Source organism: Nyctereutes procyonoides, unplaced genomic scaffold (genome assembly GCF_905146905.1).
Source record: "Nyctereutes procyonoides isolate TBG_1078 unplaced genomic scaffold, NYPRO_anot_genome, whole genome shotgun sequence".
In the NCBI taxonomy this organism is placed as follows: Eukaryota; Metazoa; Chordata; class Mammalia; order Carnivora; family Canidae; genus Nyctereutes; species Nyctereutes procyonoides.
The window spans coordinates 18,745,722-18,770,176 of record NW_026575037.1 but is presented as its reverse complement, the minus strand read 5'-3'; the positions used below and the strand labels follow the sequence as shown (position 1 = coordinate 18,770,176).

The window sequence follows — 24,455 nt, the reverse complement described above, 5'->3', positions numbered from 1 at the left end:
TTCAGTTCATTCGTTTATTCGAAGAACCAATTACAGTTGACCTTTGCACAACCGCAGGTGGTAGGGAGTGCCCCCCCCTTCTCTACCCCCCCCCACAGTAGAAACTCTGAATAGGACTTTTAACCACCACCACCACCACCCCCCCCCCCGAACTTTACTAATCCCCTACTGTTGACCAGAAGCGTTTCTAATAATATAAACAGGCAACACATGTTTGTTATAGCAACATTATATATTGTATTCTTTTACAATAGGTAACAGTAGGGAAAGAGGAAACGTTAAAAAAAATCGTAAGAAAATACATCTGCCGTACTGTACCATGTTTATCAAGAAACACTTAGCGTAAGTGAGCCTGTGGCAGTGCCAAGTGGTGGTGGTCAAGGATCAGTTCTAGTCGGGAACAAGAGCATGTAGCAGACATTGGCCGCAAAGTCCAAGGCACACCATCCCTACCTTCAGGGAGTTTGGGGTCAAATAGGACACAGATGCTGAACATTTGCAAGGGGACTGATTACTCTGAGAAAGGAACGATACGGGGACATATAAACAGAGGCCTAATTGATTATATGGGGAAAGGGACAAGCCCAGGTCCAGCACTTGCCCTCCCAATTTATCCGTAGTGTTCTGGTTTCATTCTGAACTAATCCAGGTTGGCGGAGAACAGACAGAAGAGGTAATGGCATCATCCAAATCCCTTTCCACTCTTAAGCAAGGTGGAGGCAAGGAAGTAGAACACACCAAGAGTGTGTGTGATAGAGCCAGCAAAGGAGATAACACTCCAAGGAAGAAACCGCACCTGGTATCTATCTATCCACGAGAAGCAGAGAAGGAACACTGAGGGAGACCAGTGGACAGCCCAGCATGCACACTCCCAGCATTTTTTGTGGGTTTTTTTGGGTTTTTGTTGTTGTTGTTTAAGATTTATTTATTATTAGGGAGTGTGCAAGCGGTGTGGAGAAGGGGTGGCAGAGGAAGAGGGAGACCGAGAATCTCAAGCAGCTCCCCACTGAGTATGAAGCCAGATGTGGGGCTCAATCTCATGACCCTGAGATCATGACCTGAACCAAAATCAAGAATCCAACACTTAACCAACAGAGCAACAGAGCCACCCAGGGGCTCCTCTCCCAGCATTCTGAAAATGATTAAAAGAAAAAAAAAAAAAACATTGGAAGAAACTGGGCTCTCTAATGAAGACTACATAAAACCACTCATCCATTCCTCTGGATCTTTGTAAACTTTTCATTAGAGTCACATACTACAAGCGTGTGAGCCTTCTTGGCCCTTAAGAATACAATCTTCAACACTTTGCCAGCTCAAATTATCTGGGCCCCCATCAAGAAGGAGAGCCTGGCTATTAGCCTCTCCCATCATAAGGGAGAAAGACTACCCAGATCTAGCAGTTGCCCTCCCAACTTACCTACAGTGAGTTCTTTTTAACTTTGAGCTGTGCAGTTACAGAATGAGCAGATACCAAATGAATCCTTCACGTTACTCAAAATGACCAAAGAATATGAAGTTTTGGGACGACTGGGTGGCTCAGAGGTTGAGCACCTGCCCTCTGCCCAGGGCATGATCCTGGAGTCCTGGGATCAAGTCCCACATCGGGCTCCCTTCATGGATCCTGCTTCTCTCTCTGCCTGTGTCTCTGCCTCTGTGTGTCTCTCATGAATAAATAAAATCTTAAAAAAAAATAAAGTTTCTATATCTTGCATGTTTCCTGGTCTCTACAAGCCCAACTTCTGCCCCCAGCTGAGCACCTGGCATTTACCCAGATTTCTCCTGGTCATATTTTAGTAACAGCAGATCCCACTATGTCCCGTAGAGACCCTAAAACCACAGCTTACACATTCTAAATAAGTCCCATTGTCAACTGTAACTGAATTGAGCTTATGGTTTTTGTTTTTTTTTTAATAGTCTTTTTTTTTAATTTATTTATTTATGATAGTCACAGAGAGAGAGAGAGAGGCAGAGACACAGGCAGAGGGACAAGCAGGCTCCATGCACCGGGAGCCCGATATGGGATTCGATCCTGGGTCTCCAGGATCGCGCCCTGGGCCAAAGGCAGGCGCCAAACCGCTGCGCCACCCAGGGATCCCGAGCTTATGGTTTTTGAAGCTAGCCTCAGTGTTCAGCTAATTCAATTTCAGTAGCAAGTAGCGGATGGCCCAGTTCAAGGGTAGCACACTAGACATGGGTTTTCTTACAACGGCCTGGCACTGATCGGCATCAGTATTCAAAAGGATTAGGGGCCTGCAACTAGAGATTAACATCTTGTTTTCCATTTAGGTCTTGGAGTTTAAATTCTACTTTTTTTTAAGGTTGGGAATGGGGCAGAAAGGTCAGACACTGAGCAAAAGCTAATAGATAAGACCAGTCTATGACAGCTGTAGCTGCAATGTTCTACAACCAATCATCACCTGAGTAGTTCACACCCAGCTACCTCCACAAGAAGGGAGAAGCATTCACTCTTGTAAAAAAAAAAAAAAAAAATCCAAATGATAGTAACACTGGAAAAATTCCCAAACAAGAAGGAATTATCCCTTTTTTAGTGAGGAGTTTGTACTGCATACCTCGCTCACTCCCAGGTCTTCCTCAAGGAAGAAAAAGAAAGAGCTCTATCCTCTCTGAAAGGTACCACTGAGTTACATACTCTCATCTACCACATGCACAGTGTTATTTGGTGGCAAGGGAAACAACTGACAACCAACTCTGCAGAATCCCTGGGCCTTCTGTTGACAGATTGCTCAGTTTATGAGCTTTTCCTTCACAGACCAGGTGACTTTCAGACTTTGGCACCTATTTCTATTTAGATATCAAGCTTGGTTCCTAAGCAACCAGCCAGCTCTCCTCCCTCTCACCCCGTCAGGGAGCAAGCTTACTATACTAGCAGAACAGGTCAAACGGAGATCAATGTTGGACAAATCAGCGCTTGAGGGAACTTTAATGAAAGCAAGAAAAAAATGTGGTGCAAGAACAATGCAGAAGGGTTCTGTTCCAGGCAGTTTTGCCTTGTACAAGTAGAATGAAGTCATCAGGTCAGAGTTTTAACTGGCATTATTTCAGGCATTGTTCCAACCCCTTCATTTTACAATAATGAATCGGAAGCTTAGAGGTTAAATGATTTGGTGTTTCAAGGTCACACCACTGAAGCAGAGCTGCAGCTAGAATGCTGGTGTCTGAAGTCCCAGGCCAAATCTCCTTCTACTATTTTACACTAACATTGGGAGGTTTAAAAAAGAAAGGGGGAATATGAAGGGTGATTTTTCCATAAATAAATCAACTTCAAAAGCCAGATATGTGGAGAATTGGAGACCACTAACATTGTTAGAAAGAAGAGGTTTTGAAGCTGGTTAAATCTGAATAATAAAAAATATATGTACAATATTGTAAAAAAAGATGGCATTCATGATTACTGGGCTGGCAGAGCAGAGGGAAGTTGCATGCTGGGGGTGGGCTGCATGGGCTGCCAGCTTTCTTGGGTTTGGAGGATGCGGTACAGCTGCTTCAGTTGAGCAACGATGTTATCTTTGATGTCTGGAGTTGAGATCTGCAGGCGGACACTGCCACTGTCAAAGGACCGTGTAAAATCACCAGAAAACATCTCGTAGATCATCCGAGCTACCACTGGAATGACCTGTTCAGGACACAGAGCACACAGATATCCACTGAAGAAAAGGTATTTTTAAAGAGCAGAGGGGACTCAAGATTATAGAAAGGGTTAGTGAGGCCCTGGGGAAGCCCCCAACTCTTATGTCTAGAAACAGGGTATGCCTTTATCTGTCTGGACCATCTTGCCAAGGTTCACTCTAGACCTTGGTTCAAATGAAGGCAAAGACCCTATATCTTTCATCACATCACATGCCTAAATAAATAGCTGCTTATTTAGTAAGACTTTTACCCACATTTCATCTATTGACTTAGCTTTTTTTTTTTTTTTACAATCCATAGACCAAACCCAAGTGGTCTTGCTGCCACTTACTAAAATAAGGTTACATCCTTAAAAGTAACTCAAAAGGTTTTTCTAAAAGAGCTGGAAAGGATCCTATCCTGTTAGGTTTCAGCAAGACTCTAATGTCAGTAAGAGAATGCAAGATAAGTTCTTCACTAAACCTAGCATCTACTATGAGGACCCTGTGTGCTCCAGCCTGATCCTACTTTGATAGGACCTACTTGGTTCTTAAAATAAACAAAGCTTGAATCTGCTACTCTATCTGGTGGGATTAAAATGCACATCGGGGGATCCCTGGGTGGCGCAGTGGTTTGGCGCCTGCCTTTGGCCCGGGGCGCGATCCTGGAGACCCGGGATCGAGTCCCACATCGGGCTTCCGGTGCATGGAGCCTGCTTCTCCCTCTGCCTGTGTCTCTGCCTCTCTCTCTCTCTGTGACTATCATAAATAAATAAAAATTAAAAAAATAATAAAATAAAATGCACATCGGCTGATGGATCTTTGCTCAGCACAACCCTAGTCCTAGAGGCTGACGCATTCGTAAAAAGGCTAAGAGTTGTTGACACATCCTCATATCCTCACCTGAACCAAGATGAGTTTCCTTTCCAGGGGTTTCCCATCTGGCCATTCTTCCCCAAAGCATAAGTAGATCTCAAATGGTGGCTGCTTCTCTATCTGTCCTTTCTGGTGGGCAATGAGATCTGTAGAAGGTGGAAGAGCAAATTTGGTGTACTGGAGCCATTCCATATCCACTCAGTAAATACCATCTTTTATGGTGTCCAGTGTGGTGGCCACTAGCCACATGTGGTTAATACATTTAAATTAATTAAAATTAAATAGTTTCTTCATCATATGAGTCACATTTATTTATGTGCTCAGTAGCTCCATGTGGGCTATTGGGGACAACACAAATAGAGAACGTTTTTATCATTTCAGAGGGTTCTATTGGACATCACTAAACTAGACCTGGGGTTCAAATGATATTGTGAAATCTATATCTCAGTGTTCTCCCTAAATTTGTCTGCTTGAATTTGCCACTCCGATGTTTCCCAAATGAGAAGAGTATATGTTTTGCTGATTATGATGAATTCAGCTTCCAAAGTTAAGGTGGCATTAGTGGCATTTGGCAATAATGACAAGGCTGTCTCCCTCTTCTGTCACTAAAAGAGTCACAACCAACCTAAAAATAGCTTCCAAGTACATAGCTTTAGAGTGGAATGCCCTTCTTTGTTGCCCAGGCCACTTTCATTTTTCAGAACTAAGGTTCTGTTCTACCTTCACTTCCTCCAGGAGTTTTTTTTTTTTTTTTATTAAGATCTTTGCAGAGCCAGGAAAGTGGGTAGGGAAGGTGGAAAACCTACTTCTAGGGAGAAGTTCCCAGACACCAACCTTCTGAAAAAAGACTTACCACTAAGGAACGTTTCCAGACAAAATAGTTTGACCTTCTTTTGCCTCTCAATCAGGTTGGGGGCAACAAGTGATGGGGCACATGGCCCAGACCAGTACACCTTGCACTGGCACAGCCTGATGGCATAAATTGCATGACCGCTGACCTCCAGGATCAGTCCTCTGTCCATGACATCTAGCAGCTTACTGGTGAACAGCTTCTGCTTCTCATTGGTGATATGCTCTGGCCCTGGGAACTTGACCTGTTCCAGGCTGACAGGACCAAAGAGCTCTTCTTGGTCAGGCATGGGACCCAGGTCGCCATAGAAGAGCCGGCAGCCCTGGGGGTTGCTCACAGTCATGGTTTGCCCGTATTCCTTCCCACGGTACTGAAACTTGATGTCCAGGTCAGTCACTGCAAGTTGAGAGAGGACAGTGAGAATCCTGCTCTAATGCTCTGCTTGTCTATCCCTGAGACTCATGCAAGTCCATCAAGATCAAGCCACTTTTCAGCTAGCATTCAGGAAGGTCACTACCGTAGTTATTCTTCCTACAACAAAGGAAGACCTCAGCCTATCCCTGGAATACTCACTCAAAAGACTGCCTTAAAAGCAGACAGTTCAAGGTCCACGTATACTATCTGTTTAATCATTACACCCTAAGTGCTAGAATTTCTTCAAGCAAACTTCTGGGTCCAGTCCCTCATTTACACTGACCGAGTCTTCACATCAGTAGACATTAGAAGGACCCAAAAACTAAGGTATCTGGTTTGGGTCTCATCTTTAAAGAAACCAGAAGAATAAGGAAAAATACCAAGCCATCTTGTCTTTTATGAAAATTACACACACAGCACACACTGCGGATCTGTTCTAATAATTTACCATAAAAGGACACAGTTCACGGCAAAGTAAATTTTCACCCATCAGGTCTCAATTGAACCCTGTAAGACGATCAAAGCTATTAGCCTCTTGGACAAAATACTAGCCCTCACATCCCCATCCTATTCCCACTACCACCATGTATAGTGTGAAAGGGAGATGAGACAGTGACACTGATTCTTCATTGAGATCAATTTGTGTTCAATTTAGAAAGATTTTTCTCCCTTCCAAAATCCCCTCAAAATCCAAGAATTTTCTTGATCAAATCCATGGCCATTAATCTTCCTATCCCACAACTGGCCTTGTGCCCAGATCCCCTAGCCAAACTGATTAACCTAGGCTTTACACCCACCTAAGAGGTGAGTAACCTAGAGCTACAACCAGTCAGCATCACCTTGGGCAAGCAGACGTGAACTAATGTTTCTTCACTTCTTCCCTGATGATTCATTGGTCAACCAGGAACCAGACACAGAGGCTGCCTATAGGACAGGTAGCTATTCTATACATGGCAAAGAAATAGAAGAAGCAGGTGGGGCAGGGAAGGGACTAGAATAGGAGCCGAAGACCTAGCTAGAAAGATTAAGTCTCACTTACTTGGGAGAGAGCTGATCCACAGCTCTGGAGAGCTATAAAAGGGCTGTATAGGTGTCTGGGGTACATCTATTTCCAGAGGTTCAGTTTTGGGCCACACTGCTTCAGGGCTGCAGTTACCCACACTGGCTGGTGCCATCGGAGAACCTAGAACAGAAGGATGTGGGTGAGCGGGCAGGGGCACCACGCATGTACATCACCTGGATTGGGGCTCTAAAACCCAACAAAGTCCATAGATAAGAGCCAAACACTGGACTATGACTCACTATGGCAGCCCATCAGTGATCCCCACAACTAACACACACACACAATAAGAAATACAGTTCCCCTGCTTCTACTTCCTAATCATATTAGTTCTCCCATAAAACCTGCATTTGCTGAAGATTATCAGACATGTGAGTTTTTTCTGGGGTTAAATGAGAATGAACATGAATGAACGGTTCCCTGTTGCAGATTGTGACTCCAGCAATCAAACAGAAATTGGTTGTCTTCTTTAAAATGAACTTAATTGGGACGCCTGGGTGGCTCAGCAATTGAGCGTCTGCCTTCGGCCCAGAGCATGATCCTGGAATCCTGGGATCGAGTCCCACGTCGGGCTCCCTGCATGGAACCTGCTTCTCCCTCTGCCTGTGTCTCTGCCTGTGTCTCTGCCTCTCTCTCTCTCTCTCTCTCTCTCTCAAATAAATAAGTAAAATCTTAAAAAAATAAAATAAAATAAAATGAACTTAATTGAATTAGCTGATTAGCTTTGAGAGTATAGAAATTCCATTAAAAACAAATACTTTTACATGCACAAAACATCTGGAAGGATACCCAAAAATCTGAAAAGATCACAGTTTCCTCCAGGGAAACTGAACGGGGTTCAGAGACAGAAAGGAAGGAAAACCTTGCAATTATTACCTTTTTGTACCATTATGAATTTTAAACCATGTAAAACCAATATTTATTCAAAAGTATCTGATTAAAGCTTTTAAGAAAGAAAATGAAATACCCATCCTATTTTCCTGCTATTCTCAAAGTTGGTTTACTCCAAAGTCTACAGATTTCTCCTCCTAGCCTCACTTCTTAGGCATCTATTCTTCAACAATTCTTCTGCCCCAACAGCTCTGAAATCATAGAAGTTAATGTTTCTTTGACCCTTTGTGCAGAAGTCTGCTTAAATCTATGTACCTAGTTTACTTTTTTGTTTTTATTTTTTATTTTTAAAGATTTACTTATTATTTGAGAGAGAGAGAAAGAAAAAGCAAGTGCACAAATGAGGGGGGAGGGGCAAAGGGAAGGGAGGGGAGAGAGAAAGAGAGAGAACATGAATCTCATATTTCCAGATATCCAACTCAAAATCACTAAGTGGGAATATAGCATGTGGCAATATTGACCTGAAAGAGCTCAATGATATTTTTCTTTACTCATCACTTGGTTGTAAAGACATAAATGGCAGGTTAAGTGAAGGAGGGCAAGTGGACAGGTAATAAGAATCATTTCCTGATTCTCAAAGGTAAGGGAATCATCTAGAGTAGGTACTCCAAAATCCCAAAGGAATCATCTTGATAAATTTTCTAAGTGGCACAAGTGTCTCATTTGACCCATAGCAGCCAGATGGAACTAAAAAGGCAGTGACAAGCTTCTCAACTAATGCATGGCATTAGACTAGGAGCATTTCAGTGGACAGTTCAAGTGAAGATGCTGAAGAGCACTTCACCCTGTGTTTGAGCATCCTCAGAATGTGCAATGGAAGAATCAGTGCCTGTTCTGTCACAGTGACCTTCCAACCTCTCCACTCATTTTTCCTGAGATACTGAATTCAAAAAGTCCATAAAAGCAGCAAAACATCTCTTGCAGATAAATTCTATCAAAGCTTAGTATTAAGAGCTGTAGAAACTACAAGTTCCCCCATGATATAGCCTTAGCAGAGTAGACCCTGCTAAGAAAGTGACACGAAATTTATAACAAGGGAAATAGTGAACGAGTTTGCCTATTATCCATCAAAATTATATCTGCACTTGGCCTCAAGGAAATCAGTGAAATTTATGACAACTGATGTATTTGTATGTGGGATTGAGAATTAATTTAAATGTTTAATTTCTCTGAATTATCTGTAAGATTCAGAAGATGTTCTCTATGCCTGGAAGTTGCCCACTGGGATAATTGGACCAGCAGAGTTCCCTTGTCTATGACCTCTACTTGCTAATAGACCAGCAGCTTGACCATAGGGCATGGTCACTGCTCCCCATGCAGTGGGGCCTGAGAGGTCAGCAGTACAAAGTCAAAGCCTTCATTCTTCTGTACCACCTACCATCTCTCACTCACCATTGATGTTCAGGAAGGGGAAGGTGTCCTGGATGGGAACATGGTGTTGTGACTGATCGAGCTCATCTTCCTCATCATCTTCATCTACATCATTATCCTTCTCATCCCAAGGAGCAGATCCAGTGGATCCTAACCAAGAAACAGACACATAAGCCCACAGGTGAGCCCCTGGGGTTGCACGGTCATCCTTGCAGCTGATCCATTGTACATGCTAGGTACCATTAGTACAGACACTCCCTGGGGTTCAGTGTGTACCCTCAATGCCCTAGCCAAAAGGAGTGGGCACCAAAGGTGTATTAACCTCTGGCTCTAACTCCTCCTACTGAGCTCTAATGTCTCTATGTAGGAGTTGCAGACCCTATCCCTTTCCCTAGAAATCTCTTAATTCCTACTGTAAACCTCTTGCTACATGTTAAGCATCCCTTTTAAGGACTCAAGGATGCCAACTTCTCCACTTTGTAAGTGTAATGTGAGGACGGACCCTTCCCTCTTGGCAGGGCCTCACTAGATTCATTGGAGAACAAGTCTTAATTATCTAGCTCTTGGTATTTGCTAAGCGTTGGGTAAATAGGATCAGGTTGTATTCTCTTAGAGAAAGTATCCTACAAATAATCACTCACCCAACATTTTCAGAGAACTTAATAGCTTTTAAATGTCATGTCAATTGAGTCTTACAATAGTCTTTCAAGTAGGCAGGAAAGATGAGAGCCCAGATTTTGCCATTGAAGAAACTGAGGCTTAAAGTTCAAATGACTTGCTTCAATGTCCCACAAGGACCAAAGTGATAAGAGCAAGGTTCAGAACTCAAACCTTCTAAGTTTTAATTCCTCCATCTTTAAAACTACTTGGCCTCTCCTCTCAGTGTTGTGTCCCACAGGAAGCTAGGGTCCCACAGGAAGCTATTCCTGCAGTAGGACTCTATACTCCCTCTACTTTCTCATGCTTTAAGCAGTCAGGCTAGTAACTATTCCCTTAAGTGAACGAGACTTTGCTGACTTTACATCTTTTGTTCTCTGGGTCCTTCTTAGGAGAAGAGTTTCTTGCTTTTACCAATCTTAAACTTTGTAAGCAATTTTCAAGTCAATTCTCTCTTTAAGAGTCCAACCCAAAACAGGGCTTACTGTCCACCTGTCCCCCCAGCAGTTGGGGCCTCACCTGGGTTAATGATCGACCCCTGAGGCTGGGGGATGTCACACACTTGATATATCTTCACTGGGTTCATGGGTACTTCCTTGGTGCCATCGTACATCAGGTTGAATTCCCTGCTCTTGTTGAGAGCACAGCGAAGCTGGGCCTTCCATTTAGCTGGGTCAGGATCATCCACCCCTTCCTGGTACTTCCCTGTCTCCACAGCCCACGCCTGAGGAACAGGAAACTGCAGTGAATGCCTGTTGTTGCCCAGAAACACTACCATATGTGCTCACCCTCTCACAGACAGACACACATGCAATGTAGACCCCTGCCTGACTGCCCCGCCATCTGAACCCAACTTACAGAGCCTGTAGGAAGAAACACCACCCTCAGGACCAGGCCAGGCAGGGCCTGAGGGAAATTAAGCCATATGCAAACACAATCTTTTGAAAGGAGGAGCCTTATCTCAACTGTCAGTGCAGCACCACCTGTCAAGAGTGGCTATAATAAGGGTTGAAAATAAAGAAAAGTCTGGAAAAAATACAGTTCACCCTTGAACAATACAGAGGTCAGAATACCAACCCCTGCACTATCAAAAATCCATATATATAATTTTTGACTTTCTAAAACTTAACTATCTTACTGGTAACAGTAGTTTAACATGTATTTTGTATATTATATACTATCTTCTTACAATAAAGTAAACTAGAGAAAAGAAAATACTATTAAGAGAATCATAAGAGAAAACATAATTTACAGTACTATATTTATTAAAAAAAAAAAATCACAGAAGTAGACCAGTGCAGGGGCACCTGGCTGGCTCAGTCAGAAGCCTGCAGCTCTTGAGCTCCAGGTTGCAAGTTCAGGCCCCACGATGGGTGTAGAGATTACTTAAACAAATAAACTTAAAAATAAATAAGTGGACCCGCACAGTTCCAACCCATGCTGTTCAAGCATCCACTGTATACACTAAAATGCTAATGGTAACCTTGGATAGCAGGATTTCAGGTAATTGGAGGGTGGGGGCATATTTGACATTAATTACTTATATAATAAGACAAGGGGAGATGGCATGTGATATGAAGAGTTTGGCCTTGCTGTTCCCTCCCTCTACATTCTTCAATCTGATGGATAAGTAATTGTAGAAAACAAGTGTAGAAAAATAATAGCCTGTAGGAGGGCAGGAAGCATACCCTGGGAGTTCAGCTAAAGGCGGAGGGCCTCATTCAGCTAGTCCCATGTCCAAGTCAAACCACACCTCCTTCCCTTCCCTAGTTCCTCAAAGTCCCACTTCACTGGAAATACTTTGCTGCAAACACCAGGGCCCGGTGGCATGAGCTAAAGCCACTCTGGCTCCTCCTCTCTGGTTTCAGTTTCCAGGTCTAAAGGCATGGAGGTTTCTGCTCCCAGGATATCCACTCCCCCCCCCCCCCCCCCACTGCTAACATATTCTCAGATCTCTATGCTTTCTTCAGGACATTATGTTCTGATTCAGAAAAGGGAGATGTCATTAGCAGAGTACTCAAAACCAGGAAACACACCCCAACTTGTTCAAGCGAACAGAGCACGTTGTCCAGTCCCAACCCCCTGCCTCTGCTTCTGACCTCAAGCTGAAATGGAAAATTTCTGCCCCATCTGTTGAGCTCGCTGATCTCCCTCAGTCCCTATCCCCCAGAGCCTGACGGATCATGAGGAAGTTTCTGCCAATACAAATTTAAATCCTTCTCTTCTGATTCAGGCTCACTTCTTACCATCGCCTCAAGACGGGGGCAGCTGCATTTGTTTTGCAGTAGAGAACGAAGAGGTCTGACAAAGTGGTGCTGCCTGATGTGGCTGTGCAGCCACCGTTCCATCCAGCTCCCTACAAGGGATTGCATCTTCACTGGTCTGCAGTATCTGAGAAGCACATCTCCAGTTGCACCTGGTGGTACCTGACTGCTACCTCACCACATTTCCCTTCCGTTTATCTGATCCCCTGTGCCCACTCCCACTCTGGCCCCACCCAGCTGGCTTGGGCTATGCTGACTTTGGCACAGGTCTACATATTTCTGTGGCTCCCTAAACCCCTGTCCCTCCATGGAGAACAGCCAGACTAACCCAGAACCACAAACCCCGGCTTCTTGCTCGCAACACAGTCATTCCCCCTCAGGGCCCACTCAAGATGGTGCAGAGGGCCCAAGGCTGATACAGCAGGGGGAGGTAGCCACCACATGGCAATCAGTGTGATTTATAAACATGACTTATTTAAACCCATTCTGAGTCTTGCTTCTGACTCTCAGGTCACTGTGCACGTCCCTACTCCTCTTCCAGAAGTGGTAATTCACTAGTCCCTCCCCAAACATTATTTCACTCAATTCTCACAACAATCCTGTGAGGCAGGTAAGACTGGTTTCATCCCCATTTTACTGAAGGGGAAGCTAAAGCCCAAAGAGATTATGTGACTTGCTCAAGACCATATATGCAACTGATAGTAGTAGGATTTGAAACCAGGTCCTCCAACTCCCAGTCAGAATGGGGTAGCAGATAGGCTTGGGTTCAAATCCTGACCACACCCCTTACTGGCTGTGTGATTTTGGCAAGTTATTTAGCTCCTCAGAGGCTCAGCCTCTGCATCTACAACATGAGAGTAATACCTCCCTTACCGAGTTGCTGATAATTAGATCATGGACACGGGATACAGAGCAGGCACTTAAATGCAGGCACTAGCATTTAATACTAGTGTCCCCCTGCTCCCCTCCCGCCCCCAGATATCCTGCCCAAGGTCTGTCAGAGCTTGGGATCTGTGAAAGCACCCTCACTCTTCTCCTGATTTCCAAGGCCCTCCCTTAGCATTCCACAAACAGAGATACGGATATAAATAAAACAAGTTTCCTGCAGTCACCTTTTTCTCAAGCCCTAAGCACACAGATCACTCTCGTGAGCGGGGCTTTCAGGAACCAGCCTCTTCCCCCATGGCCAGCCATCCTCAACCACCAACAACAAATCCATTTTCAGACCAAGGCCACAACCAGAGGCCAGCTGAGCCAGGGCAGGCCCATGCCCCTCTTGATGCCAACTTCAGTAATTGAGTCTGGCTTACAGATGTTTTCCTTATCATTTTCATATAATTGTTTTAAAATTAAAAGCACTCATTTACTTTCTTCCTAAATGAAGAAACCTGGGGCATCAATCTGGGTAGGGACTGGATTTCACTTCTAGCTTCCAGCTTTTAGGGGGAAGAAAAGACTAAATTTACTACCTCATGTCTTGGGGATGCAGAAACTAAAGCAACTCATAAGATGGAAGACTGACCAGCACCAAGAGGTTGGTCTGAAGCAGAGACACAGGGTCCTGAGTTACAAACCACATAATACCTTTCCCCATAACCAGCTTCTCACCTACTTCTTAGGCCAAGCTTTAGCTTCACTAAATTTTGTAAAATGCCATGATTCAATCTTGTTTTCAGCTAAACAAAACAATTCTCACATCAGAGCTATTTTTTATATAAGAAAACATACTTGTAGAATAAAAACTAGTACTAAATCACGTTTAATTTATAAGCAGAAGTCATGGATGGAGCAAGGTACTTTAATATCAAAAGAAAAACATTCAGAGGGCCCTCTACACCCAATCTACAGGTTATGTTAGGAGCCTGCTAACACTCAGTAGTTCTGTCCTGGTCTGGAGAGTCATTCCCAGGCCCAAGCACCTCTCTTCATAGCAAGCGCCCTGAGTGAATGAAGAGTGAGAGTCATCTGCTGACCCCTGGGAACTTTTAGAACAACCACATCAATACAATCACTTCCAGTTTAGTCAACTGCACCTGGATCTTTTGGGATGTGAGTTGAGTACCTTCAACCAATACGAAAGAATAAACAGCCTCAAACATTACAGACATGCCCCAGCAAGAGAAATTACTATGCCTAAGTTTGGGCACCCCCTTCATAAACATTCTGATGCATCAGCATTTTGGATGTAGTGTATTCCTTGTGCCAAAATAGAAAACAGAACAACAAAAAAAATCCCAGAAAGTTCTGACAGAACTGGAAAGCATTGCGTAGTCAGATTGGTGGAAGAAGTGCTTTACCTTGAAAATGGTATTTTCTTCCTCTTGTTGGGGGCTATGCCGGGTGGCATGTTTCCAGGGAATCTGGAAGCGTTTGGAGTCCCTGTGTAGCCAGATGAGCCCAGGGTACAGGCCACTATCCACCTGGGCCACCAGCCAGGGCTTCAGCCGAACTCTGCGGGGGTGGAGGGCCATGATCTGGGTGGGGGAGGATAAAGAGTGGGGAGAGAGCAGGAGAATTAGGCCAGCCTCTGGGAACTTTTCCCAGCCACTGTTCCCGTATGATAGAGCTACAGTTTCATTAGATTACAGCAAAGAAACTAAATATGGGAATAAACTGTGCCAGGTGGGGAAGAAAAGAAAAGAGGTTAAAAGGTTCTTTTGATTCTCATTCCAAAGCCATTTATACTTCATGTTCTAGCCAAATCAGACTTATCATGTAAGTAGATCACATTTCTTCTATTTAAATCCTGAAGCAGAAAAATAAAAAAGATGATGTCATTCCCGCTGGAGCACAGGCTTCCTGAAAAACCAAAGACTTTGGAAGAGAAGTGAAATTGCTCTTTTCAATCTCAGGAGAAGGGAGAAAAAAATGTTATGGAAACAGCAAAGATAGGGGCAAGAATTTGAAGCGTACTCTCTTTTTAGACAACGAAAGGCACACGGGAATATTTTAGTAAGAAATGACACAATCGTGGTGAGAGAGAAGTAGGCAAGGGGTGGGTCCTGGTTCCAAAGTCCTCACTTACAGAGATGAACAGGCAATGTATCCACGGGGATCCGGAGAGCGGGGCCTCAAGTCAGCTTTCCTTTCTCTGGGCCAGCCAAAGACTCTGTGCCAAGAAAAGGGTGTCTGAGTTGGTTATCCACAGGACAATCCAGTGGCTGGGAGAGGACTTGGGAACACAGGGGACAAAGGCTCCGAGGACCCTTCCTTGCATCTGAGTCTGGAAAAGTTCAGGAGCCCTAGAATAATCACATGCTACAGCTCCTAACCCTGGACTGCTAAATACAATCACATGGCAAGTTCTGCTCTCTGCTCAGCCTCCTCCACCTGGGTCTGTTTATCTCCCCCACCGAGGCTAAAGTGAACCCATTGGCTGCAGGAGCCGGCCTGGGTAAAGTCTGCAATTGATTCTCATAAAAATACCCGGGCATAGCAGATAACATTCGGCAACAGCCAGCACTCACAGCAGCAGACAAAGGCCTGCCCAGATAGGGTGCCTTGAGGAAAAACTGGTCACTACAGAACTATTTGCTTTGGATGTTGTGTTTAGGTTTTTTTGGTGTTCTCATTTTGTGCTTTACCTAAGGTGAGGCCAGCAAAATCGCATTCACTCAACAAATAACGTGTTCTTCGGCTACTGTGTGTCCAGCACTAATGTCGCTTAGAAAGCACACAGTTTTCATCAGACTCCCTGAAGAAATCCACACTGGAACTGCTCGAGCCCCACAGTGGCCCGAGGAAAGGAAGGTAAATAAGTCACCTTCCCACCCAGGAAGATCCCCACCTGGATCACAGTTCAGAAACCAAACCAGTTGAGTCAGCTGAAGGCTCCCACTCAGAGGAGCTTAGCTGAGGGGGTGGCTCCTAATACCACTTCCTTCCTTCCCCTGCCAGACTCCCAACAAACAGGGAAAACCCAAACCCAACTCGGCTTCTGGCACTTTAAGAGCAAGGCAGGACCTGCTCTCACCTGAGCCTTCTGACCCAATTAACCAGGCTTGCAACTGAAACCTTCCCCCTGGGAGCCCAGCTCAGTGGGCAGGTAAGGTTGGCATGCAGTATTCAGCTGTCCCCCCAACCCCCATGTTCTTGGCCTCATTTAGGTTGTTTTGTAGGGCAGCAAGTCAAGCCATCAGTCAAACCGAGGAAAACATTTACCTTATAAGGAGGAGAGAAATGCATATCCTCCCAAGGGCAAGTTCTACCTTTAAGTCCTATCCTACTGGAAAGGGGATAGAGCAGGGGAAGGACGAAGAGGACACCAGGTAGCACACTGGTCAACCTCACGGGGGACTTTTGAGAATTTCTATTGCAGCACCGGTAAGTCCCATGTCTCTGCTTGTCAGACATGTGAAATCCACTTCTTGACGGACCACAGGCTTTGAAGAAAAGGGCTTATCCTCGTTAATCGACAGCTCATCAAGAAAAAATTAAAGCAACTGGGTCAACAGAGGGAACCGCACATAGTGTTAGGGAAGGAGAAGCAGCCACCCGGAGAGATTGATTGTTAAGATCTAGAGTCCTGGGTTCTCAGCATTCTCTCAAGATGGCACTACACCTGAGCAGCCTGGCCCCAGCCTGCCTTGCTCCAAGCCCTACCTCCATCGCTGCTAACCCTCTCCACCTTCTCAAAGTCGCCAAGATCTCCCCCACTTGCCACCACGAGGACTCTAAAAACCGGCAGAGAGGGAATAGTTGGAAGCAACCAAAATAACAGAGGAAGATGGCTTAATTACATACTCACAGGCTGCATTACTAAAGAGCCATTAACGGGGTGTCTGAAGAATTTTTATTGGGTTTGGGGAAATGTTTACAACATGAGGTTAAGGGAGAAAATACAGCATACAATATTGACTGTATAGTAGTATCTGCATCTTGTAAGGTAACATGCACTTGTGTACATATGGCACATACACACATACGGTTAAAAAAAGGAAAAGAAATAATATACCAAAGTAATAAGACATTCATAATGGTTACTTGTGATAGGATTATGGCTGAATTTTATACTTGTCTATACATACTTTCGTATATAATCCACATTTTCCTACAATGATGTTTAAATTTACAATAAAATGAAAAAATACAAGTTGTATTTCTTTTTAAAAATTTTATTTATTTGAGAAAAAGTGAGAACAAGCAGGAAGAGGGGCAGAGGGTGAAGGAGAAGTAGACTCCCCTCTGAGCAGGGAGCAAAGCAGTGAGCACCAATAAACAAGGGGCTCGATCCTGACCTGAGCCAAACGAAGGTAGATGCTAAACCAACTGAGTCACCCAGTCGCCCCTACAAGTAGTATTTTTTTTTAACTACAGGAAGCTAAGACATTTCTCGGCCATAGAAAAGATATGTATAGATATAGATAGGTTTAAAAGATGATGCCCCTCAGCTGCTAAGACCTTGATACCAACAATCCTTCATAACTACATGGACTTTACAGGGTTTTTTTTTTTTAAGATTTTTATTTATTTATTCATAAGAGACACAGCAAGAGAGGCAGAGACACAGGCAGAGGGAGAAACAGGCTCCGTGCAGGGAGCCTGATGTGGGACTTGATCCTGGACCCCAGGAGCATGCCCTGGGCCAAAGGCAGACGCCCAACCGCTGAGCCACCCAGGCGTCCCAACTTTACAGTTTTTATATGCACTTTTATTTAACGTGTTTGATTTCATCCTCATAATCTGGAAGTAGTACTCTTATCATCCCTATTTTTATAGCTGGTTAATTAAGACACAGAAAAGTGCTTCATCTGGGGCCTGGATCCAACACTCCTGAGTCAGAGTGTGCTGTACTGAATCCTGCCACCATAGCCTGCCTTCCAAGTCCCTCCTTCTACACACTAAGAGAGTAAACCAAAATATTAACAAGATGCCAGCGGCATGAAGAGCCAAGTGGCTAGGGAGGAGGCTGCAAGACACCCACCCCCAAACACACCTAAATCAGAGTTCTCTTTCTAAACACGCTCACCACCCAAATCTCAATGCCCACAGAACTAGGCTAGCTGAACTCGGCCCTGATATCTCTAGCGGCCATCACAGTGAAATTCAAGGCCTGTGTCTCCAACAGGTACTTACCCAGCCAAAGAGCAAAGATGCTAACCCATCCACTCCCCTCACACCGGGCCTTGAGCATGGATACTTTCAACCTCCCCAAGGCACTAGCTGTTCTCTCTCACACCCACTCCAGGGAGCAGGGCCTTTATAAAAACCTCCACTGCCACCTCTGCGGCCCCTGCCCAGACTCCTTTCCAGGGGCACCACTACCTCAAAGTCGAGATTCGAGATTGGGCTGCTAATGGTTCGGCTCAGAGTAAAACGCCCTTGCCAGGTAGTCCTGCTTTTCCCTCTCCACTGAGGGAACTGAAGACCATCTTCCAAGTCCCCCCACCTTTCCTCCATTTAGTTTAGCCCTGCTTGGAGGTGAATTCCAGGTCTCTAGCCATAATTCCCATGCCCTTCCTCCCTGCTGGATTGAAGTTGGGGGCTGGTGAGAGGGAGCCACAAGGTATTGGGTGCTGCTGTCATGCATTACGCACACACCTCAAACTAATCTAGTCTCCAGGGTCAGCACCAGCCTTCACCAACTCCTACACAAGCACCTTCTCCCTCCCTCTCCCTTCTCCGGGCTTCCGTTTTTGACATCCCCCAGGAAAGCAAGGTTGGGACAGAGATGACCTCCTTACTGCAAAGCAGGCTCCCTGTAAAGAGTGGCACCCGGGGCCTCCTTTCCAGTCGAGCCTAGGAGACTTTCCCCATTTTTCCACACCCACCCTCCATCCCCTTCAGGCGAAGAGGGCCTCACCCCCTGACCACACCCAGCGCCACCCTCCCCAGCGCCAAGCTTGGCTACTTGGAAATCCAAGGGTGTCTCCCAGGCCCAAGGCAGGAGCCTGATTGCACTAAACAAACTCAAGGGGAGAAAAAAAAAAAAAAAAAAACTAAACTAAACAAAACTGGCTAAAGCTCCTGGCCGCCCCTACCCCCCATTTCTCCAACACCCACCAGGACTAAGGGCCTGCAGGCCTGGGAAATTCCCTCTTTGGGACACCGGGGCCAGCGGCCCAGCAAGACCGGAGGAGGGGAGGCGCCGCAGCTCCGTCCCAGCGTAGGGGCAGGGGTAGGGGCGGAGAGCAGCGCACTCCGGGAGGGCAGGGAGGGAAAGGGGGTAGACAGCGAAGTGTGGGGTCGGGGGGTGGGGGGGGCGGCCACTTCGGGGCCAGCACCGCCCCAGAGCTCCCTAAAGCCAGGCGACAGCCACCCCACCCCAGGGGTTCTCCCCAAACAGGCTGTCGCCAAAGCAAGGTTCCTAACCCCAAACTCGGCGGGCGGGTGTGTCCCCAACCGCCCCCACCCCCCCCACCCCCACTTCCGAAGCTAGAGTTCAGAAGTTAGCGTCCTCACCTCTCCTCGATCCGGCTACCTCGGAACCCCGTCCCCAGCTACGATCACGGCGCCACCGCTGTCCTCGAGCTGCCGGGGAAGCAACAGCCGGCCCCGCGCAGCCCGCGACTCCGAGCGCCGCTCCCCGGCCCGCCCCGGCGCTTACCTGCCCGGCCCAGGTGCGCCGAGCGCACGTCAGCGCCTCGCCCTGGGACGCCGCCGCCCCCTCCGCCGCCCGGCCCCGCCCCCCAGGTGCGGCCCCGCCCCCTCGCGGCGAGGATTGGCGGGTCGCGGGAAATGGGGTGCCCCGCGTTCCTGGGCGGTGCTGGGGGGTGCTGGGGGTGCTGGGCCCTCCCCACCCCGCTCTGGGGCTCTTAACCCCCGGCCAAGAGAATTCCCCGACTCGGTCTGGACCTCGTTGTGCCTCCGGGCTGGTGGTCTTGGACCCTGGAAGCGACTGGGAGGTCAGATCCGAAGCCCAAAGGGTGCCTCCCCTTTCCTCATGCCCCATAGTCACCCTGCAGTGTGGAGACAGTTAACCTACAAATCAGGGTTTAGAGTAGGGCTGGCCCTGCTACTACTACCTGTGGGCCTGTAAGTAAGTGAGTGGATTCTAGAACAGGGACTCAGGACACCTGGTCCCCTTTGGGGGGGATGCGGGGGAGGGGGGGAGCCCTATGGCTTCCAGGGCAGGAATTCCACCTTTATTCTGCTTCTTACCCAAGTGTGAGTTACTTGGCTTCTTGGTCTCACTTTTCTCCTATTCAATGAGAATAATATTTCCTACCTTTTCCAATCGTTATCCGGTAATGATTAGAAGCATGGCCTCTGGAGCTAACTGTTGGGATCCAAACCCCAGCTCCCTCAGTTACTACATACAGACTTGGGAAAGTTTCAAAACTCTCTGGGCCTCAGGGTCCTATCTGTGCAATGAGGTAAATAATAGTACCCCCCTCAAAGTACCCACCACAAAGGGGTGTTGTTGGAGTTCAGTAATTTGCCTCATACAAAGTATTTGGAGCAGTATTTTGGCACTTACTGACGGATATATAAATGCTTGAAATTTTTGTATAAGGCTAGAAAAAGCATGTAGACAGTGCCTCACAGAATAAGGTGACATTTCCTGTTATTACCTGAAATTCAAGGCCTGTATGTCTCCTGTTTGATGAGAGTTCCCTCTCCTTTCCCCACTACAGTGAACCCCAGTCCTTGTAGAGTACATGCTCACAGTGAGCTGTGTCCCAGCACATGAGACCCTGAAGCACTGAGCTGTCACAGGTAGGAAGGGGCATAGGCAGGGCAGGGTACTGAGGTTTGGGGGTTGAGAGCAAAGACAGAGAGACCATGAAAGAGTGGTGTTATGGTTGAGTTGTGTCCTCTCTCAGTTCAGATGTTGAAATCCCACAGCCCCCAATGCCTCAGAATGTGACCCTCCTTGGACATTGAGTCTTTACAGAGGTGATTCAGTTAAAATGAGGTCATTAGGGTGGGCTTTAATCAATGATGACTGGTGTCCTTATTGAAAAAGGGAAATTTGGACACAGAGGCAGACAGACACAGAGGGAAGATGATGTGAAGAAACGCAGGGAGAAGATGACCATCTACAAGCCAGGGAGAGAGGCCTGGAACAGACCCTTCCTTCAGAGCCCTCAGAAGGATCCAACCTTAGTGACACCTTGATTTTGGACTTCCAGCCTACAGAACTGTGAGACAAGACATTTCTGCTGCTTAAGCTACCCAGATCGTGGTAGTTTCACCAGCCCAGGTGAAAGTGCAGGTGTGTTGGAGAACTCCAGATTGGAATCATGTGAACTTGATTCTTAGTGCCAGTTCAGTTAGGGACAGAACCAGCAGAGCCTGGGAAGATAGCAGGTCCCCAAGCCTGATTTAGCCAGCTTCTAGCTGGTGATCGCTCTTCCCTTCATGAGGGGAAGGACTATCTCATCAATGCGGCCCGCTCTTTACTGCTGATGAGTTCAAGCAGCGTCTCCCATTTGGCCCAGGGCTTGGCTCTTGAGACCAAGCAAACAGTCCACTGCAGGTGTGTGTGAGGGGTGGGGGGAAGACCACCAGGAAAGCATCATTTCAAGGGAGCCAAAAGCCCTATGTCATACAAGCATGAGCCCACACACAGGCATTCACTTGTGCATTGGCAGAAATCCCCATAACTACCGTGATTTCTTTAAGATTTTCTTTAGAAGACATGTTAGAATCAGAAAATTCAAGCTGGGAGGACCCTTCTAGTCCTCTAGTCTGAGGGTAAAACTGGCTTAGAGATGTTTGCTTGACCCACACAGTATTTTAAACACCAGGAGATTTCACATAAACATGCATATTTTCAGCATCTCTTGAAGAGTCAAATGCTCTGGACAGCCTGGCTCAGCAGTTGCGTCTGACAACAGAGGCTCATTTAGATGGAATCCACATGTTAAAGCCAGGACTTTATTGGGCTTTATCTCACCCTGTTGGATTCACTCATTTATTGTAATTGCCTGATCTGTAGGCATATGAGTTTGCAACCTCTAATCCAAAACCCCCCCTTTCATAGATGAGAAATCTGAGTTCCAAGGAGATCAAGTGATTTGCTCTAGGTCAGCTAGCAAATTAGGCACAAGGCCAAGCCTAGAACTTCCAAACCCAGGATCCTTTCCACTTGGACCCTGCTCAGCATCCCAACCAGAGTCTATTCTCACTGGTGCTGTATTGGTTGTTATTATTTTTTTTAAATCACCCATGTTTCTAGGCACTGTTGCTACTATGGTAAACAAAATATAGTCCCAACTCTGCAGTCACTCTACTGAAGAATCAGTGAAAGGGGTTGAAGCAGGAGGAATTAGGACAGAGATCAGAAAGAGCTTCTGGGCTCCTCAAATGATGAGACCTGGAAATGGGCCACCCTGAAGTCTTCTATGCTTGAGATACGCCTCATCTGCTTGGTCTGGGGAATAAGAACACCTTGTGAATCCCCTCCAAAGGCTCCGGCGGAATCAGTTCTATGTTCTCAAAAGAGTGCTCTTAAGATTCAGAGATTCCCCAATGTGACTTGGGCCTGTGATGTTCTCATTGTTTTGCCTTCCATCCCCATTCAGGGAAGGCATTGCTGACTCACTCGTGAGTCTGAGTTTCAGGCAGTGTGATGTAGGTTTCAGCACAGGGGCACTGAATCTGGGAATTCCTCTTTCCTGCTCCTGCTCCCAGGCAGCTCTTTCTTGGTGAGGATGGGTCTCTTTCACAACCCAGAGGCTTTAACCACTACAATATCAAACATATGACAATAAAGTAATATGACCCAAATCCCACTCATCTTGGTGAGCAGAGGGCATAGGAACTGGGACTGCTCCCACAGGTTCAGTACAGTGGAGAACTTCGTGTCCTTGGTGTCAGTAATAGCACTAGACTGGGCTACTTGTCAGTGGGGCTGTTGAAGAGGGAGGTGAAGACATCAAGCTGAAAGATTCAATTCTGCGCTCTCTTGGAGGAACTCAGACCCCATCCAGCCTTCTAGAAGGCATTTGGGAGCCCATCACGCCTACCCCAAATCCTACCCTGTCTTAGATCTGGTTCCACGCAAGTGTTTCGAGGTACTGGGGCTACAGATGAGCCTAACACACCACCTAAACTGCAGCCTGAGTTGTTACCCTGCCTCTGTCCCCTTACCCTCTACAGAAGCAACCCGGAGTGTGATCCTAATCCAAGGCTCTTTGAGATTTCTACAGTGGAAGCTACAGCAGAAATAAATTGATAAATGATTCTCACTTTCCAGCCCAGGCAATGAAACTGACTTCAGTTTGGGATTTTAGGTGAACTCCCCTCTAACGCGTTCAGAATTATTAGTTTCTGATTCTCTTTTTATAAGTGTTCTCAAAGAAGCAGCTTTCTTTATCCCAAACTTGGGTCTACGGGGAGGAGGAGTGTGTGTGGTGGGGGAAATAATGCCCAGGAAATCACTTGGAAGGAAGCTGTCTCCCTGGGGTCCTCCCATCATTCTCCCTCCCCTTCAGTGCAAATCTGAGAGTCCACTTCCACCTGCCCTGGCAAAAAAAAAAAAAAAAAAAAAAAAAAAAACCTCCTGTTGGCCCTGCAGACAAAAGGGCCAAATAAGAAACCACCTTGAGTGTGAAGATTCACAGTCCTGATTTCAAATATGCTGCCCTGTCAGGACAGAGCAGTGTCCCGATTTCGACTCCGTGGTCAACACCAAACAACACATCCTGTGATTATATGTTGTGTCCAATGAGATTGTGGATATGAAGGCTTTCTGCAATTGATCAAGTGTGGATGAGAGGGATCATCACCGCGGTTATCTGCTCTTTGTTCTCTCATGTAAATCATTCTCTGGCCTCGGTCAAGTCCTTGAGGGCAACTAGGCACAGGCCAGACAGGCATTCTTGTGACCCAGTAGCTCCTAGAACAGGTCAGTCTCAGGGTAAGCTACGTGAGCACTGGACATGTGTTAACTTCAGAAAAATGAGTTATCTGGGGATACAGAGTCTTATGGAGAACAATGTGGTAAGAAATTGGACTACTGTCCAATAAAACTGATTGACCAAGTGTATTTCATCTCTTTTCTCTCCTCCAGCCATTCTAGTACAACCACAAGGTTAAGAGAGGACAAAAAGCATGGGAGGGAGGATAAGAAGGGATGAAAGATTCCAACAGAAATATTAGGAGATGAAATATTATTTCAACAAAAATAGGGAGTGGGGACAGCTGATGTTTTGGTTATAGAGCTTTCAGTACGATTTGATTTTTAAAGCAGATAAACATAATATTTAAGAAAGATTTTATCATGTATTTTCAAAGGCAAAAGAAAAAGCACGTAGGAGTCAGGAGGCCTGAGTGTCAGACCTTTCTTTGGCATTCAGTGACTGCCAAGCTCATTGCTGCTAATATCCCTCATTGGAAGGAGCTAAGCAAATTCCGCAATCACCTTCTAGTTCTAACAATTCCTAGTTCAGTGATTAAATTTTGGAGGCAGCACTGATGGCCTCAGAAAACCAACCTAGGCTTTGGAGTTAGCCAAAACTTGTTTCAAATGTCACTTCTCTCAATTTCTAGTTATATGA

General features: G+C 46.0%; 1 protein-coding gene across 1 annotated transcript; it reads right to left on the bottom strand.

Moving 5' to 3' along the window:
- Positions 1-213: 213 nt before the first annotated feature.
- Positions 214-19,573, bottom strand: IRF6 (interferon regulatory factor 6). The gene is made up of 9 exons (XM_055319280.1): positions 19,411-19,573; positions 15,035-15,118; positions 14,307-14,483; positions 10,265-10,469; positions 9,110-9,238; positions 6,806-6,949; positions 5,356-5,748; positions 4,530-4,648; positions 214-3,634 (listed from the first exon to the last, which is right to left on the bottom strand). Exons 3-9 carry the CDS (start codon positions 14,478-14,480, stop codon positions 3,410-3,412), a joined length of 1,389 nt encoding a protein of 462 aa, XP_055175255.1. The 5' UTR covers positions 14,481-14,483; positions 15,035-15,118; positions 19,411-19,573; the 3' UTR covers positions 214-3,409.
- Positions 19,574-24,455: the final 4,882 nt, after the last annotated feature.

Coding starts and splice junctions, on each gene's coding strand:
- IRF6 (XM_055319280.1), bottom strand. CDS start 14,480: ATGGCCCTCCACCCCCGCAGAGTTCGGCTGAAGCCCTGGCTGGTGGCC. Junction 5,749..6,805: donor GTGGATCAGCTCTCTCCCAA/GTAAGTGAGACT, acceptor CTCAACTTGCAG/TGACTGACCTGGACATCAAG. Junction 3,635..4,529: donor GGAAACTCATCTTGGTTCAG/GTGAGGATATGA, acceptor TGTCCTGAACAG/GTCATTCCAGTGGTAGCTCG.